This window comes from Carica papaya, chromosome 1, assembly GCF_054855325.1.
Source record: "Carica papaya isolate Zhongbai chromosome 1, ASM5485532v1, whole genome shotgun sequence".
In the NCBI taxonomy this organism is placed as follows: domain Eukaryota; kingdom Viridiplantae; phylum Streptophyta; class Magnoliopsida; order Brassicales; family Caricaceae; genus Carica; species Carica papaya.
This window is the reverse complement of record NC_142309.1, coordinates 2,898,065-2,918,108: the sequence shown is the minus strand read 5'-3', so window position 1 is coordinate 2,918,108 and position 20,044 is coordinate 2,898,065. Positions and strand designations below refer to the sequence as shown.

The 20,044-nt window shown below is 36.1% G+C and overlaps 2 protein-coding genes across 5 annotated transcripts; one reads left to right on the top strand and one right to left on the bottom strand.

Annotated features, from left to right (window-relative positions):
* The first annotated feature begins 195 nt into the window (after positions 1-195).
* LOC110810200 (Pentatricopeptide repeat (PPR) superfamily protein) lies at positions 196-3,571 on the top strand. Of its 3 annotated transcripts, XM_022036287.2 has the most exons (3): positions 196-2,440; positions 2,570-3,060; positions 3,216-3,571. In XM_022036287.2, exon 1 carries the CDS (start codon positions 314-316, stop codon positions 2,210-2,212), a length of 1,899 nt encoding a protein of 632 aa, XP_021891979.2. In that variant the 5' UTR covers positions 196-313; the 3' UTR covers positions 2,213-2,440; positions 2,570-3,060; positions 3,216-3,571. The 3 variants fall into 3 exon arrangements, with proteins under 3 accessions (XP_021891979.2, XP_088070260.1, XP_088070265.1); XM_088214134.1 differs by having other exon boundaries at positions 196-3,060; XM_088214139.1 differs by having other exon boundaries at positions 196-3,060; positions 3,213-3,571.
* A 1,607-nt stretch (positions 3,572-5,178) lies between these two features.
* Positions 5,179-14,253, bottom strand: LOC110810203 (zinc finger (CCCH-type) family protein / RNA recognition motif (RRM)-containing protein). 2 transcript variants are annotated; one of them, XM_088214130.1, is made up of 6 exons: positions 13,893-14,253; positions 10,056-10,927; positions 7,935-9,116; positions 6,807-7,157; positions 5,466-5,963; positions 5,179-5,289 (listed from the first exon to the last, which is right to left on the bottom strand). In XM_088214130.1, exons 2-5 carry the CDS (start codon positions 10,830-10,832, stop codon positions 5,499-5,501), a joined length of 2,775 nt encoding a protein of 924 aa, XP_088070256.1. In that variant the 5' UTR covers positions 10,833-10,927; positions 13,893-14,253; the 3' UTR covers positions 5,179-5,289; positions 5,466-5,498. The 2 variants fall into 2 exon arrangements, with proteins under 2 accessions (XP_088070256.1, XP_021891983.2); XM_022036291.2 differs by having other exon boundaries at positions 5,179-5,963; positions 13,893-14,252.
* Positions 14,254-20,044: the final 5,791 nt, after the last annotated feature.

The window sequence follows — 20,044 nt, the reverse complement described above, 5'->3', positions numbered from 1 at the left end:
TTAGTAAATCGCAATTTAAATAAATTTTATTAATAAACAATTGGACTCATGGGATTAGAAGAACAACGCGCAAAATTATAAATTATCTTGAACTTTTAATTTAAAAAAATTTAATAAAAAAATAATTAGATAAAATCGAACAATAAAAAATTCATAATAAAACTTCTTTAAAATGTATTCATGAATTATTTATTTATTTATAAAGAAAAACGAATTGATCTGCATTTCCCGGCATACCGGGAGTTGCTACGAAATCTGGATTCCAGGTGCGTTTCTCTCTCTCTCTCTCTCGCCATTAATTGTTAGCTATTTCATGAAGCAAGCTTTGCTCTCGTCTTTCAATGGAATCCCTTCGAGGTTAATCAGAATCTCGTCTTGTCCATTCTTTGGCATAAGTTGCAGACTGAGTTCAACTTTCTCTTTTTCTTCTTCTTCCTCATCTCTGCAAACCCTACCGAATTCCCAATCGAAATATCTGTCGAATCCACTTTACAGTTTCCTCCCTTCCGGCCAAAACCCCGCCAACATAGTCAATCTCATCAAGTTAGCTCTAAAACAAGGCAGTGCTCAATTATCTCTTCTTCAGAACGATATAAAATTCCTTATTTCACATCTAGGTAGCCATGAAATCTCCAGGATTTTACTTAGATGCCAGTCTGATTCTTCCCAAGCTCTCCTTTTCTTCAATTGGGTAAAAAATGATCTAGGTATTAAACCTTCTACTCATAACTACTGCCTCATAGTTCATATATTGGCTTGGTCTAAGAAATATTCACTAGCCATGAATTTTTTGCACGAACTGATTCAGTTCAATACGGATAATTTGTCCAACGAAGATGTTTTTCAAAGTTTAGTTTTAGGTGCCCAAGAGTGCAATTGGGACCCTGTTATCTTCGATATGCTTATTAGGGCTTATGTAAAAGTTGATATGATTAGAGAGGCTTACGGGGCTTTTAGGAAGACTATTCAGCTTGGTTTCACACCTACTGTCATAGCTTGTAATCATCTCTTGAATGGGTTGTTAAAGTTGAATTGCATTGATAAATGTTGGCAAGTGCATGAATTGATGGGAAGATTTGGGATTCGTCGGAATTCGTGTACTTTCAATATTTTGACTAATGCTCTGTGCAAGGATGCAGATTTGGACAAGGTTAATGAGTTTTTAGAGAAAATGGAAGAAGAAGGCTTTGATCCCGATTTAGTGACATATAATACATTGATATCTAACTACTGTCGGAAGAGAAGGTTGGGTGATGCATTTTATTTGTATAGGATCATGTACCGGAGACGGGTGATGCCGGATTTGGTTTCTTATACGGCATTGATGAATGGTCTTTGTAAAGAGGGGAAAGTGAAAGAAGCTCATCAACTCTTCCATAGGATGATTCACCGAGGGATTACTCCAGATGTTGTTTCATATAACACCCTGATTTGCAGTTATAGCAAAGAAGGACGGATGGCAGAATCAAGGTCATTGTTATACGAAATGATTGGAAATGGGTTTTACCCTGATGATTTTACATGTTGGACCCTTGTGGAAGGATATGCAAGAGAGGGAAGGTTGCTTTCAGCTTTGAACTTGGTTGTTGAACTTCAGAGATTCAGGGTTTCTATCACAAGGGATATTTATGATCACCTAATAGTTTCTTTGTGTAATGAGGACAGACCATTTGCGGCAAAAAGTCTATTGGAGAGAATCAGTCACAACGGTTACATGCCCAAATTGGAGATCTGTAATGAACTGATAGGGTCTTTCTGCAAAAATGATTCAGTGACAGATGCATTATATCTGAAAGCTGAAATGGAAAATTGGAGGACAAAGGCCAATCTTGTTACATATCGAGTTCTTATAAGCTGTTTGTGTAGACTATGTAGAAATGCAGAGGCTGAATCCTTGATGGAAGAGATGCTTGAATCTGGTCTCCTTCCTGATCTACAAATATGCAGGGATTTGATAAAAGGCTATTGCAAAGGATTTAATGTTGATAAAGCAGAATCCTTGTTGTGCTTCTTTGCCAAGGAATTTCACATTTTTGATAATGAAAGTTACAACACGCTTGCCAGAATATTTTCTGAATTGGGTGATGTGCCAAAGCTAATGCAGCTTCAGGAGGGGATGCTGAAACTTGGGTTTACGCCAAACAGCTTAACATGCAAGTATCTGATCCAAGGTTTATGGAAAGAAGTGGGGTTGAACAGAGTCTTGAAGTAGAATGAAACTAGAAAGTGACATTTTGAAAAATTCAACATTATCAGATGCCTTCTCTTGAGACTACAATGGAAGCATGATATATGATTCTATGCTTAAGATGAGATAGGGTGGAGGACACGAGATGGTTGTTGCCCCAATATTGTTGTAGGTTCAAGTTAGGAACTAAGGCTCTGGTTTAGTTTCCAGTTAGGAATTGAGGCTCTGTTTGGAAGAGGGAATAGAATGGAGGTAGTTTAATCTTTGCAAGAAATGATTTATCTTTCTAATTTAAATGGTTTTTATTTCATTTATTCTTCCAAGTTACAATCTTCCAGTGATGATAAACTAATTCCTTTCATTTCCTCCCCGCCTCCCAAGCTTCGTTGTCTGGGGCCTTCTCATGGAATAATATTCCAATGTTCACTGGAAGGAAGCTTAAAGCTGAAATATCGACTTGTTCTCTTGTTACCACCTACAAATTGGCAGAGATTAACATGGATACAACTAAATAATGTCTCAGAAAGAAATGGTTGAGAAGTTTACGTCGGACAAGTCTAAAGAGCCCAGTGAAGTTGTGGAAGCTACGTGTATCAGACGAAACAAAGACTATCATCTGCCTTTCAAATGAAAGGTTTGCGACTCGGGCTGTCATTGTTTGTGAGTATCTGCTAAAGAGCAATAGAGCCCTAAAAGGAAAGTAGTTGTATTTCAACCGAACTTTGGATTCTCAAGGAGGAACTGAAATTAGGAAAAGAATATGCATCGGTTCCCAGGTCGGACAGACATAACACTAAGAACTTGTTTGCTACTGAATTGATGGGAGAGTAATTGCTTTTTGTTTCAGACGGAAAAATCTACAATGACTCCCGGTAATTTTCTAATATTTATAGTAATTCTCTAACTTTTGTATAGTAATTGAGTGATTTTTTATAATGTTAATGAATTATCACAAAAGTTAGAAAAAATGATGTTTTGGAGGCACCATATAAGAACCTATAGTTAACTGCTTCTTTGTTTCCAGCAGTAACCTATCAGTTCCATTTAGTGGATGAAGATTATATGCGTGCAGGCGGTCTTAAAATTTCAGCAGGAACTCAATCAAGCACTTTCAAATTTGGTGGTTTTCTCTTATGGTTTATTAAATTAGTATTTATTAACAACTGAATTAAATCAAGTATCCCTTTATATTTTGATCTTATATCAAATTAAAACTGAAGTTATAGAATGTATGTATGATATTCACTAATTAAATTACGAAAATACCCCCAAAAATTGTCTTGTTGATGTAGTCCAATCTTGTGTTCTCCATCCCATTGAAGAATAGCAGACGGGGAAAAAAGGAAGGCCTATAAATTTTCTCATCTAACTTTTTCTTGATTATACTTGGCCCATGGTTGTTTTCTGTTTTTGAGTTTTTGCTTTTGTTCGACTTTCGTGTCGTAGAGCTGCTTAAGGATTGACTCTGTAACCCAATAATAATAATTATAAAATTTCAGCAATGTCGAAGTTAACATAATGGTGTTGTCGGAGATACTAACAACTTGGTACAAAGCCATAATATAAGCTACTAATCAAATTAAATTATTCACTGTTTATCTGATGCATTTGATTAAGATATAATGAATTTTTGTAATTTTTTTTTTTTTTCACAGAAAATATTAAAATAACTAATTTACATTCAAATGCTTAAAAGTTGATATCAATTTATTTTTATTAATAATGGGTCAAAATTATTTTTTTTAAACATCCAAATTATATCAAAATAGAATTATAATAAATGTTAAAACTTTGAGAAATAACTTAATATTTATCCTAATTTTTTTAAAAGTAAACTCGTACAAAATCAATTAGTTCCTTTGCTCACTAACCTTGCCTTTCATTTCCCACTAAAATGGAGTGCGGGTCCAATCTTATATTATAATACAAGTTTCTCTTTTTATTTTTATTTTTTTACCAATAATGTTGTAATCAAATAACATATAACCAACACTTTTTAACTATCTAAATGTAAATTTAACAAATGAGAGTTTAAATAAAATAAAATAAAAAAATTGGTCCTAAATTTAAAAAAAAAAATTCCACTAGTCATGATGGTAGCTACTCAAAATACTGGGTGAGAATATGATTGATCCTCGTAAATTTCTAGTGGAAACAAATATGGATTGAAGTAATAACCCACCAAGGAGAGACAGCCAAAAGATCAACACAAGTCTCTTCTAGTTGATCAAACTCTCAAAAACACAATTTTTTTTCAGGCTCGTTTGTACGGCTACCCAAGACATTTTTCTTTTATGATCCAACATTAGGAACCCTCTCGATAGTCACCAGTAACACATTCTCTCCAAACTTTCTCCTATACACACCACGAGTTGTAACTATAATATGTATTTTCTTGCATAAAGGCTTTGTTTGGAGAAGGACAAAAATGGACTAACCATAATTCACTTCTCCCAACAAAGTATTTTGTTAGCTAATATTTGCCATCTCCATTTTCTTATCATCAGCAACTAATAGTTAGTTGTGAATACCAAATTGGTCTTTCCTCTTCTCTTCCCCCTCTCCCAATCTGAGCCCAAGGTTTTCTTTTTAAGATAATAAGAATTCAGAACCTTAAGAGATCTTGTAATAGCTATTAAATCACAGAAAAGACAAGGTAACGACACTTGGATAATACCATTTGGTTGTCTCCTTTACCCTCATCTCAAAGAGCTTCTCATTCCTATCAGGACTTGCATTGACACCGCATTAGACACGAAGAATGCATTAAACACTAACTAAATTTTCAAATCTTTCCCCAAAAAGCTGAGGAACGGGGACACTCGGACCCGACATATGAGGTACCATAGAACAAATGGCCTACAAATCTCCAATATTAATATATGGCTGAATTGAAATAACTGGCCAAGAATGCCATCATCAAACAGGAATCAAAGTAGAGCTGCTGTTACAGAGATGATATATAATTTCTGAGATCAGCTAGCATGGTGTAACTCAACTACGAACGGGGATCAGATCCCTTCTCTTTTTCTGAACCATTTAATTAATTTCAATGTAACTAACTTTTTGATTCATTGTCCTTTTGTCCTAGACATTTTAACCTGAAAGACAACACAAATTGCCACAGCCAACCCTTATCCCGGGTGGCAATTAAAATCAGAAAGTTTCCCTTTTTTACATTATCCCAATGCATGAAATAAGATGTATTGCAAAATGAAATTTCAGCAATTGATGACGCAAAAACGACTGAAATTAGAGAAGAATTAAAACATTTTACCTCACTGTACAGACCCCACTGATCAGCCCATCCTCAACAATTGACTTTTGATGGCTCTTTCTCCCTGGAAACTGGGGTTGAACTAGGTTGCAAAACTTCATGCACTTCCATAGACTTAATACCACCTTCTCTTTCTGCCTTTTCGGGTCCCTTATTTCCTGATGTAGCAGCTTCCTGATGTAGAACAGATCCTGATTCCTCTACAGGTTGAACCTCAGCATCTACAGGTCCCTTAGAAGTGGAGACGGACCTTTCTCTGCTACCAGTGAAAATGCTGGAATTACTTGATGTCTCCCATGTGAATTGCAAATCATGGCCTTGCCAGCATTTACCATATTCAAATGCCCTCTCAGCTGCTTGGCGTGTTGTGAAAGTCACATGAACCTCAAAATTTTTTGATGCCTCTGATACATTACTCCCATCATTAGCTTCTAACTCTTCTAACTCCACAGTAGAAAGATCACCATAAGATGAGAAATGTCCTTTCAAGACAGCAACCTGGAGGACATAAAAATTTAGGTTATCTTTCATTTACTGAAAATATAATAAAAATAATTTGCAAAATAACCCATAAATGCATATTTACTGACTCCAGCTATCATAAATTTATACTAATGTTGCGCTCATGCTAATGAGGGTTTACAGAAGGATTTGGTCTTTCAGCAAATACCTAGCAAACAATTCGTGCAAAAGTGAATTCTTTATGCCAAGATACTCAGATCAAACCTGAGGCAAAGACAAAAATCATTTTTGTCCATGACAGCTAATGTATCAAATTATCCTCAAGTTTAGAGGTTTAAGGGATAGTTAGAGAGAGAGAGAACCTCGTGCACAAAACAATTGGCATCAAGAATCTTTGTGATTGATATTTTAGCTTTGGACTATTCCTATGGGAGTCAATGTCACAAGACTCTAATATAGTCCTACTTCTATGAGATATGAAAACATGAGCACATATCTGATTGCACTTGATCACTGATTCTGTTCTTAACTTCTTTTTCTTTTCACTGAGAAGAATCTACTTTTTTTATTACTGTAAGTCATGCCCGCTTTTGGTAATGCCCACATAATGCCATCAGATTCTCAATCAATCCGAAGAGACAACAAAGAATGCTGGTTCCAGACAAATTTTATGATTTAACATCTAACTGCCATTAAAATGCAAGTTTTTAACATATAACAACAGATGTACCATAAACAAGAAAAAAACAAACTCTTGTAGAAAACAGTGGGCAATAGAGAGAAAAAATAGTGTCAGAGTAGATACACATACAGATAAATAGATTAGATAGAACATAGATATATAGGTAAAGGGAGAGAAAGAGAGAGAGAAAGACTTACATCTGCAAAGCCAGTTGGTAAAGGTGGAATAACTCTGAATGAAGCAGTGCGGTTGTCCAACTTATATCTATTTATCATACTGGGAGTATTTAAAGTTCCCAATGGATAGCTCTGTGGCTTCAGGCTTGTGGATTCCTGCAAAACCATGGCTGTGTTTGATTTTTGGCTGTGGGACACAACATTCTCCATAGAATTATTCTTATCTCCAAGCACCTCAGTGTGTGGTGACACCATAGCAGCAGCTGAATCAGAAGACATACTGGTTGAAACTTTAGCAGCATAAGCCGCCACTCCCACTTTAAGTCTCTTAGCAGCTTGCTCTGTCACTGGCTCCCCCTTGGGCCCAGTAGCCTGCAAGAAGTTGAAAGTAATCTGATGTAAGAACAGATTAATATTAGGCATCTAACTATAATGTCCTTACGGACATGGTGCCCTCATGTTTATTCACCATTAAGTTCAAATTAAATACAATTAAATAAGTGCATCCAACTATGCATATTTACATGAGTATGGTATCCTATGGACACCAAGTGATTCTTATAATGGCCTAGATCAAAAATTTTATATCCCAACGATTTTTGGACTGCCAAGAATCAAGGAAGTACTCAAATATCATCAATCTAGACATATTTTTCCCTTCCTCATCCTTCCTAAATTGCACAATATTTGCCACAAATTTTGTTAAGTATTTTGGAGGCAACATAGCAGCAAATCGTATTACGTGTTTTTTTAACTGCAAAAATCATTGCTTGTTGTGCAACATAGGATAAGAACATTTTCTTAGAGGAATATAGCATAAGAACATAGGCATACACTTCCAGTATTTCTATTTTCTGCTCTAACACCACAACTCAAACCAAGTATCCTAGCATTAGGGCTCCCTAGCACTTTCACATTGACAAAATGAACAAAAGAAAATATTCAAAAATGAATTAGGACCTTTAGCTCTGAGAGCAATCTAAGAAATGTACATGCACGCTTTTAATTTGTATGCTGAACGTACAAAATCAGACATCATATGTATATATATAGTCATATGTACGTGCACGCTTTTAATTTGTATGCTGAACGTACAAAATCAGACACCATATGTATATATATAGTCATATGAAAAAGAGAGGGATGTACTTGTTTCTCAAATTTGTCCAACTGTTTTCGGAAGTCATTCCGCTTCTGGTCCAGCATTTCCTGCTTCTTGCGGAGCTCCTCCTTCAACTGCTCAAGAGTTTCTAGCTTCTTTTGCAGAGGAGGAACCTTGGGGACATTAGTTATTACAGGCTTAGGAAGATCCGGCACAGGTGGAGGAACTTCAGCAGAATGGACATTGTTACCCTTTGGAACAGAAGGCTGAAGATTATCTTTTCCTCTATGAACAACAGATTGATGGGGTAGAACTGAACCAGTTACCATCACACGCGGAGTTACAGGCACGCCATCATCAGGAATGCTATCACGGTTAGCCCACCACAGCCTGATAAAGCGGTTACCCATTACAGCATCAGGTGATTTAAGAGCAGCTTCTGCCTCCTCCCTCTTCGAAAATTGAACAAATGCTCGTTCACTATTCAATGGAATAAAAATGTCAATGACCTTCCCAAACTTTTGAAAATGTGAAAGAAGAGCCTCTTTTTTGTTGCTCTTTAGAGGAATTCCATTAACAAAGAGAGTTCGCAGTGCCTTTTGAGATGATTTTCTCAAGTTACGCATAGCACCATTCTGAGTCTTGAGAGATGAATCCATGGCTTTTGGACCAGCATCATCAGCAATAGTCCGTTTTCCTTGACGGGAGCTACCTTGGGTACTACCTAAAGCCTCTTGCTCCATCTTAGCTTCATTTTCAAAATAACCTGAGGAACTTAATGTTGCATCAATTTTCTCTTTTGAATTTAATTTGCTTTTTGAACCACCAATTCTACCCCAAACAGACAGAGACTGAGAACCCATAGCCCCAGTGCTCCTAATTGGGTATTCACTGTCAGCACCATGATGACGATCATCATCCAATGAGGGCTCAATGTCATCAATTTTGGGTGAATGCAGTGCAGCAAGTGAAGCCGAAGTTTCAGGACCATTGTTATTCCACAAGGGTTGATCAGGGTCGTAGAAATCAGCGCCAGCTGCACCAGGATATGTATCACTTAGTTCCAACCCATCATTGTTCAATCCAGGTTTGCTACCTTTGCTATGCGCTCCTTTGTTGTTAATCAATGTTGAAGGAGCACCAACTGAAGGAAGGGGTCCAGGTCCAGCAGGCGGCCCCAATAGCTGAGCACTTGGAAGTGAAACAGGAAGGTTGAACTGGGAGAGGCTCTGGAAATGGCAAAAGAACACAATGATAGAGAATTTCAGTACACGAGTTAATTATCTTAAGGCAGTAACAGAGTCTAAAGCCCCAGAAAATTCTCAGTATGGCAATTCAACAAACAACTAAATCTCCAGTAATTAATATAGTAATCGGAGATTTATTTCTCTCCTTTTTTTCCCTTTAGCACTGGCTCATGAATGGCTCTAAATCTCCAGTAATTAATATAGTAATCGGAGATTTATTTCTCTCCTTTTCTCCCTTTAGCACTGGCTCATGAATGGCTCATGAAGAAAGAACTAGTGTAGTAATCAAACATGATGGTTTCTCCTTCAAGTTACAGGTCCAAAGATTCTTAATCAGATAAGGGATTACAAAAACATGAAGCTGCAGAATGAGGTTTATAAATGTGACCCTGGCATCATTTTGGCACATTGAAGATAACAAATTACATAACATTTAAAAGCCAGAGAATCCGAATAAAATTAGCATGAATTAGCAGTATGGAAGGGCTAGTTTCATCGGCTAAACCAATTATAATTTCACAATATGTGGAAACATAGAATCTGAATTCTCAAAGCCTTTTGATGAAAAATAAAAGTTAGGTAAATAACAAAAGAAATTCCAACGAAAAAAATGCTCTCATCCTGCCCGGATATGCATAGGCATTAACCGTCGAGGTTGAGTGCTGCAATTTAGTAGGCATCACAAAAAAATTAGTCAAAAGAAATTAATATAGCTGGGAAAAGTTTGACCCATACCCATACATTTTCTAAAAATGAATTGGCAAGGCAAACAAAATTATTAAATTCGAATCTACCCTATCATAAATTTCCAAAAATTAATGCATGGTTGGGTCAAGGTCCTGCAGCACATTCTTTTGGACTTCATTCCCCCAAATGATGCAAATATCACTGGGAACAGAAGAAAACAAACAATACTCATACCTGAACATCCTCCACAACAATACGATTGACACCATGCTCCATCGGGCACATATCTCCTCTAAGACAGAATCCACGTTCCTCAAAATCCCTACACCTCTGACGAGGAATGCCTATGTTTAATGAAGAATTAATTGGTGGTCTGAGTGTTCCTTGTAACCCGATGGAGTGGAGTGTATCCAACCCACCATTTGGTACCCCAGGAAGTATTCCAAAGGCAGTCCAGGATGCGCTCTGTGTGGTTGACACATTAGGCAATCCCCTTCCACCAAAGAGATGTGGCGCCATCGGCCCTGGCTGAACCATTTGAGATGCAATCTCAATAGAGCCAAACCTAGAATCGCGTGTCCAGGAACCAGAGTCCCTTCCTCTTCCCCTACCAGAACCCGTGTCTCCTAAAAATGCCTGGTTTGCCCTGATTCGTTGATCCAACGGTCCACGCAGATATGATGGTAAACCAGGACGTCTTCTTTCAAACTTTGTGGAAAGGTCTTTCTCCAGTGGGGAGACATTATAATGCCTCCAAGTTTCATTTGCTTGAGATTCATTTTCCCTGAAGGAATGCCCATTTTCAAAATGTTTATTTCGCTTTCTGTATGGCCTGGCAAAGACTTGATCAGAGCCGTCTCTTTCCAAAGATTGAGATCGTGTCTCTCGCCTTCGATGCTTATGGTTGCGGTCGTCATCATCCTCATCACTAATCTCCTTTTCCTCAGAATCACTGACGCAATCAGTGGGAGATAGAGCCCTCTGTCTCGGAGATGAAACTTTCAGCTCCATTAGATCCTCCTAAGACAATCAAAATATCGTTTTGTGTTCTTCAAGCTCAAAACTCTTACCAGATTCAGGTTTCAAATTGTCAGCTAGAGAACAACCTACAAACAGTGGGGGAGAGACATTATGTTGATATTATCAGCAACAGAAACATCAGCAGTAAAAGACCACAAAGCTTATGAAACCATTACATCAATTCATGTCCATGACGCTAAAAATAAATAGTGAGTCAGGTACTATGAAACCAAAAAAAAATTAAGAGGTAAATTTTGAAATTCAAAGACCTAACCATAATATTTTATTCAATAGAACAAAAGAGAATAATCAAAATGCCAAACCATGTAAAATCAACATATATGACTGAAAAGGAAAACTAAAGTTAATGCAACCATTATAAAAGAAATTGCTTATAATAAATTATTTGTCTGGAAAAATAAATGTGAAACGATTAGGTTTGATGACCAATTATTCGAAAAGGTTAACATGTCCCTTCAATTGGAAGAGGGATGTTGATCCTTTTTCTCAGAGAGAGAGGAGAAGGGGATTATTGATTTTAGCACATTAATGGAACTCCAAGGACTCGAAAGCCTAACAGAAAGCAATAGACTGGCACACTTTTCGTGAAGGCTCGAAAACATAATAATGGACAAATGAAGGGTGTACAATATCAAGAGAGTGCTGAGATTCTCACGATTCCAACCAGAACCCTTAACATTCCACCATATGAAATAACTTGGTTGGATGCCCCAATTATCAAAAAAAAAAAAAAAAGTTAACAAAAGTGTCCAACTTTATTATTTTTTTCTAACATAAAAAATGGTTAATACAGAATGTTTAATATACCATTAAGGAAGAAAAGCCCACACAAATATCTCCATCTAAGTTGTAAGAATTTACTTAATTAGTGTGCAAATCATATGAATACTCGTGCTCAGGCCTCATAATGGTTTCTCAGTGAGAATGAATAACTTCCTTTCTTCTCCCTTTGCAATTGTTCTCTCCTGAATACCCAGTAAAGACGACAGCAACTAGGCGAACCTATAAAGATGTTGACATGAGCCCCTTTTTTTTCAACTATACATGTCATACAAAGACCCTAATTTGCAGCAACAATTAATGTAAACCCTTTCAAGTGAATTCTGCATCCAATGCATTAATGGAGGTGTCTCGTCTAAAAATCTGCTCTTTCTAGACGAATAATTACTTCATCCATTATCCCAACTGATGTTGTTGAGCAGTCAAACGTGTCATATACGACTTTCAGCTAGTCAATGAAAAGCAATTATTGACTCACCCATCCTCATATGACTTCATGTCCTATTGAATTCGACAGTCGGGATGAGATCAATATCCTGACCCCTATCTTTGAAAATTCCTGAGGAGCTTTACATGTCAACATGGAGGGAAAGAAATGTTTATCATAATGGATCTGTCAAGGAGCTTTGCTTGACTAAATAGCAGACGAAGAACTATTCAGAAGACTATGCGACATCAGATAGGATCATAATACGGTGTACTTACCCAGTGACCATAAAGCGTCAAGCCTACTCTTGACCTTTTGTTTTCTTATAGAGGATCAAAATATTTTTTTTTGAAATAAAAAATGCAGATAATTATATTAACAGATATCAACAAAGGAGATATCACCCATGTACAAAAAATTTACAAGTGTATTAGCGTGTCAATGACATTCCCAAAATCTATATCACTAGGCATGTCATGACCAAGCAAAATAAAACCAAAATAATGGAGTCATTTTTCCTTAGAGGATCAAAATATTAAATGCACATTTACATTATTAAATCCATAAAACATGACTGCTTAATCTATTTGCTGCACGTGAAACAGAAATGAGAAACTGATAATAATACCGACAAACTATTTTTACACACATAAGCTTTTCATTCAAATGTCAACATAAAACAAATCAAACAACAACATGATCAAAAGGGTGCCATCTAAGAGCTTTTCTTTTTTCTTTCAGGTGAATTAAGGAGCTTCCGTATACAAAAATTAAAGCTAATCTAACTCTGACCACGTGTCTTGTATGCCAACTGAGAAAAAGAAACATATGCATTCAAATTCGGAAACACACTGAAACATTCCTCTCGAGGCGATCATCAGCTATTAAGAAAATTAGAAACTTCACTACATAAGCATATCTTTACGATGCGTCACGACAAAGTTCTTGTTCCTTTTCATACAGTATGCCTTACTAATCTAATTAGTACACTTGAGACACAAACTGCAGAATGCTAATAAAGCAACTATTTCTTTTTATTTTGGCTTTACATTTGACATGCCAACAAAGTTACTATATATGCTTGTGATTGAAGCGTTAGCAAACCGCGAATTATCCATTATGAAAAGTTTCTAAATCCATGTTCTTTCCAAAAGGAGAAAAAAAAAGCTCCCAAACCGTGTACACCAAGAAGCAAAACCAAACACTAGACTTGAGCACAGAAAGTTGAGTTAAAAGTGCTCAACAACATCCACCTCAGAATGCTAAAATCTCTTTATGATACACAGCATCAACTCTAACCCATAATGAGAAACACATTCAGTAGGTATCAACAGAAACAGCACCCTTATCCCAAATTCATAAGTCTCTTAAACAAACTGCCAAATTCAGATGTTTGCTCGTGCAAACAAAAAATAAAAATATTAATTTCCCATAAGCTACAAAAATTGCAGAGTATTATATACCCGTCAAGGATTCTAGGTCATGAACAATACTTACAATACCCTAGCTAGTTAAAACCACGTTTACTACCCCAACCAAGAAGAAAACAAAGAGAATGGTTATACACACAGATTGTACTCAACCCAAGCAGAACTAACACAAATTATTCGCCAGCATGTGAACCGAAAATCGGAAATACTAAAACAACACGACACAATTAAGTTCCGATTCCCTTCACTTTTACGCACGAAAAATATCGCGAAATCCAACAAACAAAAAATCGCTCGCAACAACAATAATCAACGAAAACCGAACCTAGGTTTCTCGCAAAATAGTTTCAGATGTCATGAACCACCAAAAAATAATAACAAAATAACAAATACCTCAGAGAAACTTCTAGAACAGTGAGTAAAGAATGGCGCCCTAAGCTGTTATCCAACCAGAGATTGATTCAACCCCGAGCAATTCACGACGAGGCGTAAACAACGAGGCAGCGGAGAGGCATTTCGAGGGAAGATGAAAAAATAAAACGGAGAGAAGAGGGGCAGGATCGTAATAAAGAGAGAATCGAGAGGTAATTTCTTGGAAATAAATTTTTCTCAGATAAAAAGAGGAGCTATGCAAGTGAGAGTTTGTTGTGGTGTTAGGGGTTTGAATGAAGCTGTCGAGCAAAAACAGGATTCTAGAGAGAGGGGGCGAGAGAGAGAGAGAGAGCCAGAGATGGCGACGACGAAACGATGATGGTCCAAATAAAAGCACAAAAAGGAATTTAAGCGAGGACGAAAAACTAAAATTAAAAATTACGTTTACCTCCCATGAACTTTTGTAAATTTTATTTTTGACTTGGTTATTTATATTATTTGTATTATTAATTCTTATTTCTACATTTGTACTAGATAATGGAATATATTTTAAATTTATTACAAATTAATATAATTTAATTATTAAATATTTGAGAAAATTTTGAATAATATTAGTTTATGAATGATATTAATTTATTAGGAAATAATATAACGAGGCAATCTTAAATGTGCACATAATTTAAAAAATATAACTTATTGAAAATAATTAAAAATATTTTTTTTTAAATTGGACTTTTTTGATATGTACTTTATAATTTAGTTCTAATAAATTGCAAGTAAATATAATGTAAATCACTATATTTTATATTTAATAAATTACAAACAAGTATGATTTGTTTGTTAAAATTACAAACCTTTGCATTTTAACGAGAGAGATAAAATTATCACGCCATTTATTTCTTAAGAACTGTTTTTATTTGTCGAAACTGTATTTAAATAAGTAGATTTGACTTAAAAAATAGTATTTTGACTCTAAGGAGATTGTTAGCTTAAAAATCTCATATAACATGTCCATTACTCATAGATATATTTTAAATAATTCGTATGAAATTTTCGTAACTAGGGATTTATGAAAGTATCTAAAAAAGTATTTACATATATCAATTTAACGGTCTTAATATTAAGTTTAATATAGTGTTTTAGAGTGAAAACCCTTACAAAAACTCTGATCATATTAACAAACTAAAATTCAATTAATAATATTTATTTCGGTCGATATAATGTACACAAAAAAAATTACTTTTTTGTTTTTCGATATAATACATTTATAACGTTTAATTGTACAGTATCTAATTTTTTGTCGGGTTTAAGTCAAATATTTTCCTTGATCACAATGTCCTACTTCAAATGTTTTATTACTAATAATAGCAAAACTACATTGAGAACTCATATTGAACTATTTATCTTCTTGTATTTCGATCTTACTGCTTACAATAAATCAATTAGGGGGAGGGGGTGGGGGAGGAGTTGAGAATAGTCATTAAGAATTATTGTTAAAAATGAGGTCATAATGCACCAACTATCGCATATAATAATAATATGTCATGCCCTCTCACTTACTAAATCAATATTAACAAATGGCAATATATTTTCTCACTACGACGAAAATGAGAGAATAATTGAAAGATTTTTTAGTAAAACTCAAAAGTATTAATGTCTTTATAACGAACTAATATTTATTTGTGTTTGTTTTAAGATAGTTGTATATCAAAAAGTATTTTGAAACTGATAACTTACGTATCTTCAAAATAATGCTAAATACGGAGGCATCTGATTTTATAAGACAACTATTTTATTATAAAAATATGTTTTTTTTATAATCTAATTATGTTTTAAGCAAAAATAGGTAAATATATATAATTCCTTGTAAGTTTGATAATTCCAATTCTTACTTGAATTAATTTTTTTAAAAAATTTATTTTTCGAAATTATATGTACAACAAAGGGGGAAAAAATGAAAAAATTGCATGAGATTATATTTATTGAAATTCCAAGAGTACTATTTTGATTTTTGATTTTTTTAAAAAATAAAATAAGTATGATCATAGGAGTAAGTGGACATCATCCATTTATAGATTAATGTTGTGTTTAAAATAACATTAATTTTTAATTTTATTTAAATATTTATTATTAATTTCACCATTAATTTTGATAAGAGGTAAGTGAAAATGAAGTTATTTACTTTAAACTGCATTAATTTTGATAAATTTTGAAAAAGATTAGTCTAATTTCGTTTAAAGGCTTTTCTTAATCAATTTGAACTCTCTTAAATAATAGCATACTTAGAATTAAATCTGAGTTTGATTTAAATTCAGATTTTAATTAAGTTAATGTCAAATTAAATTATAGTATTTTATAATTCATCTACCAATGTAACACTCTATTTTTTTTTCTTTCAGCGGCGTAATTTCAAATAGATCAATATGCAGAACACTCGTATCTCATTTTAAATCAGTCACACACATAAAAGAAAATACCGCAACCAATTACTCAATGTCAAATAGAAACTCTCAACTGTAGACGCATCAAGACAATAGAGTACAAATTCATATATTTTTGGTTTACATACGATTTACATTACTACCAACTACGTAAGTATCCAATTCTACTAGTAGTAACCCCTGCTTCATTTCCTCTACATGCTAGGTTCGGAAACCAGTAATGTAACGGCTCCGGAATTTAAATGAAAATGTATGTATTAAAAAATCTTAAATGCGGAAGCGTAATAAAAATTTTGATTAACATCCCTTACACAATAACAAAAAACATACTCAAAACATGAAAGAATAAGCTAATTAAAAGAGATACTCGAAATAAAAATTATAAATAGAACTATAAAGTCTTTAGGCGTCTAACTCGCCGTCTTTCTGCGGAACGGGCTCGGGAACCACGTTCTCCTGATCTGAAATGGTTAAGTAAGGAATGAGTTACACTAGCCTAGTAAAGACATCACACTATCTCACTGCCACAGAAGTAAAAGTTGGTAGAAAACAAAAACGACCAATTGAACATATTTTATAACAAACTCATTTATTAATGATAAAAACATTTACTGTCCACTTACCTCTGTGAGATTTGTGAAAATATCATATGGAAACAATAACATTATAATCATCATAAAATCATATTGACTTTGTAACAGAACACATGTCATACTTTTGCACTTCAATAATCAGACAATAAATTTCCTCTTTTACCAGCCTACTAGTATCCATGGAGATCCATAGGGGGTCCCTGCTACACGTGAACCATTAACATTAATAACATGATTCCATGGCCGTCCTCATACCTCATCTGTTATGGGCGCCAAAACCATAAACCTCAATACCCCGTCCGGCATGAGGGTGAAACGGGTCGTCCCCATACCCCGTCCGGTATGGGCACCAAAACACATAAGGTCTCCATACCCCATCCGGTATGAGAGACCACGTTCCCGGTAGGGTTCCTTACGGACCCAGTCCGTCCACCATCTCCCGGGATATCTAGTTAGGCTGTCCACATTATCCATTTATCAATTCACATAACCTTTTTGCCCTTTTCATTGGTCTCAATCATCCAATCATATACAACCATATAAACTAGTAATTGACACCAAACAAGATAACACAATATCGGGTTCACCATAATACAAACCATAATAAAAAAAGACCATGATTCATGCATACGAGACCATAAAATAAATACATCAAATATCATACTGCATTTAATACAGAAAAATAGATCAAACAACAACTGACCAAGAATGTATCAGATTCGGGCTCCATTGGCAACCTCAATCAATTACACATATCTATAAAGTCACAAAATACCGTTTAATTATTTATTAAGCTTTAATGTCGTGATAGGAGGTAGGGTGAGAGATCCTTACTTGTTTTGGGGTCTAAAATCGGTTCTATAGTGTGCCTACGGGCTGTCCCTAAATTTTTTAGATTTTTTTCGGGAAACTGAAACGCACTACCGGTATCTGCACGTGTCCCAAAAAATTCCAAATCAGACCTAAGGCCCCTTTCAGCCAATATCAGAATTTCGGCACGGCGGCTCCGTCGTGCTCCGGTGACGGCGCCGCCGCCTGCGGCAGCGATCCGCCACGTGTTGGCCGTTTTCGGTCGAATTCGGACAAACTTGCATTGGTTCCTGGGACAAAACAACCCTAGGGCCTTCGGTGGGCCAAAAAAATCACAAAAAATTGAGACTTACCGACGGTGGTGCTCTCGGGTATGGCGGCTTCTCCGGCGCGAGTCGCGTTTTGATGTTTTGCTCCGGTCAACCTGTAGAGAAAAGGACGGTGATCATAGTGGTATAAAAATTGCATCGAACGGAGACCGGGAAGGGCCTCATCGGAGGCAAAAATAGAGGGAAGTCGCGACGGCGCCGCTAGACTTCGGCGGTATTTTTCGGCCGATTAGCCGGTGGTTTGGCTCTGATTTGGCCATAAGCGGATTCAGCATCGAAAAACAAGCCAATAGGAGAAAATTTACCTCGTTTGGCGGTCGAAAAATTTTCCAATGCGGCGACCGGCTCCTCCGGCGTCTGGTTCTTCTTCTCCGGTGAGGCACTGGCGGCTAGGGTTTTGTGGTCGGGTTGCGGGAGGTTATTTATACCCTTCCCCTTTTAATCTCAACCGTCCATCAAGATTTAATCTGGACCGTCCGATCGTGATTTATTTGGAATTAAATCTAGACCGTCCATCGCAATGCGATCTGGGTCGTCCGTGCCTGATTGAATCTGGGCCGTCCGTGCGCGCAGGAACGGATATGGGTCGTCCGATCGCGCGCACGTGAATTGTCCACGTGGCCCAGTCCCGCGTCAACGTTCCTTGCCACGCGGCGTGTCCTGGTTGGCCGGGACTGCTGACGTGGCTCAATTTTTTTAAATTGCGTTTTGACTCCCGGTTTCTGATTTTCGTTTCAAAAACACTTTCATAATCAAATTTTCACCCATTTTTCCCAAAATCAATTTCAATTAAGCCCAAAAATAATTTTACCCTATTTTATCATTATTATTATTTTTATTTTTATTAAATTAAATTAAATTAATTTAAATTAAATTAAAACCTTATAAATTAAATATATACAAAATTAAACTAAAATTCTAATATAATTTAAAATAAATTAAATTTAAAAAATAAAAATAATAATAATTTTTTTTTTTGGTGTTACAGGTAACTCCGATCCCGACTCCAGTCCTACTTCATCTGTAAATAATAGATAATGAGTACATATAACTCAGTACAGTAAATTTAAATCACAAGTATAATATAAAAACCCAATTAAAACCTCATCTTATATGTTTTCCCTGCCCGTTACCTAAATCATGCTTTCTTCCTACGCTCTAACTCTACAGTATTACTACGTCTCCTCAGTAATTAATCGTCGTTCATACTATGTGTAATCACTCCCCTGACATCACCCCCTCGACCCTGACTCGGTCACTCACCCACACGGTTACCCCCATCTGTCACGAGTATCGGCGACCATTATTTACCTTTCTATCACTCGACCCCTTGTTGGCCACCCACACACACCAGAACTGTTTCCTTCTGTCACCAACATCGGCGATTCAACACATTATCCGTCGGGAACCCCCAACCATCACCATTATCGGTGATCGACTTACCCTTTTCAGGTAACGACAACCAATATCGGCGTCCCCCAGCTCAATCACCTCTAAGGCAATCTGACCTCGTCCCTACTTAATATGCCCCCACATACTCGCATACTTAACCCCCACGCTGGGTTTTCCAACATAAGCTATTACTAAACCATCAACATTGTCCTGAAATTCTCAAATTTCCTAACATATTTACAGAACATACACTAACACATTCCCATACAACACACACTCACACCTAGCACATTTACACAAATACACCTCTACACCAAGTACTCACCCATACAATTCATAAATTTACAGCATATACACCAATACACATTCCCATACAACACACACCCATACACAGCACATTTACACAAATACACCTCTACACAAACCACTCACACACACAACCACTACAGGTCTACATTTATTGCTCCCTAATTTTCAAAATACTCATACCCCACCCCTACCTGCCTACACTCACTGTTACCAACCAATCCACTCTTCGTCCCTCTTTTCTCTTCTCCTGGTTTGTCTCGACTTCCCGTTCTCTTCTTCCTATCAATACCACTCTTTCA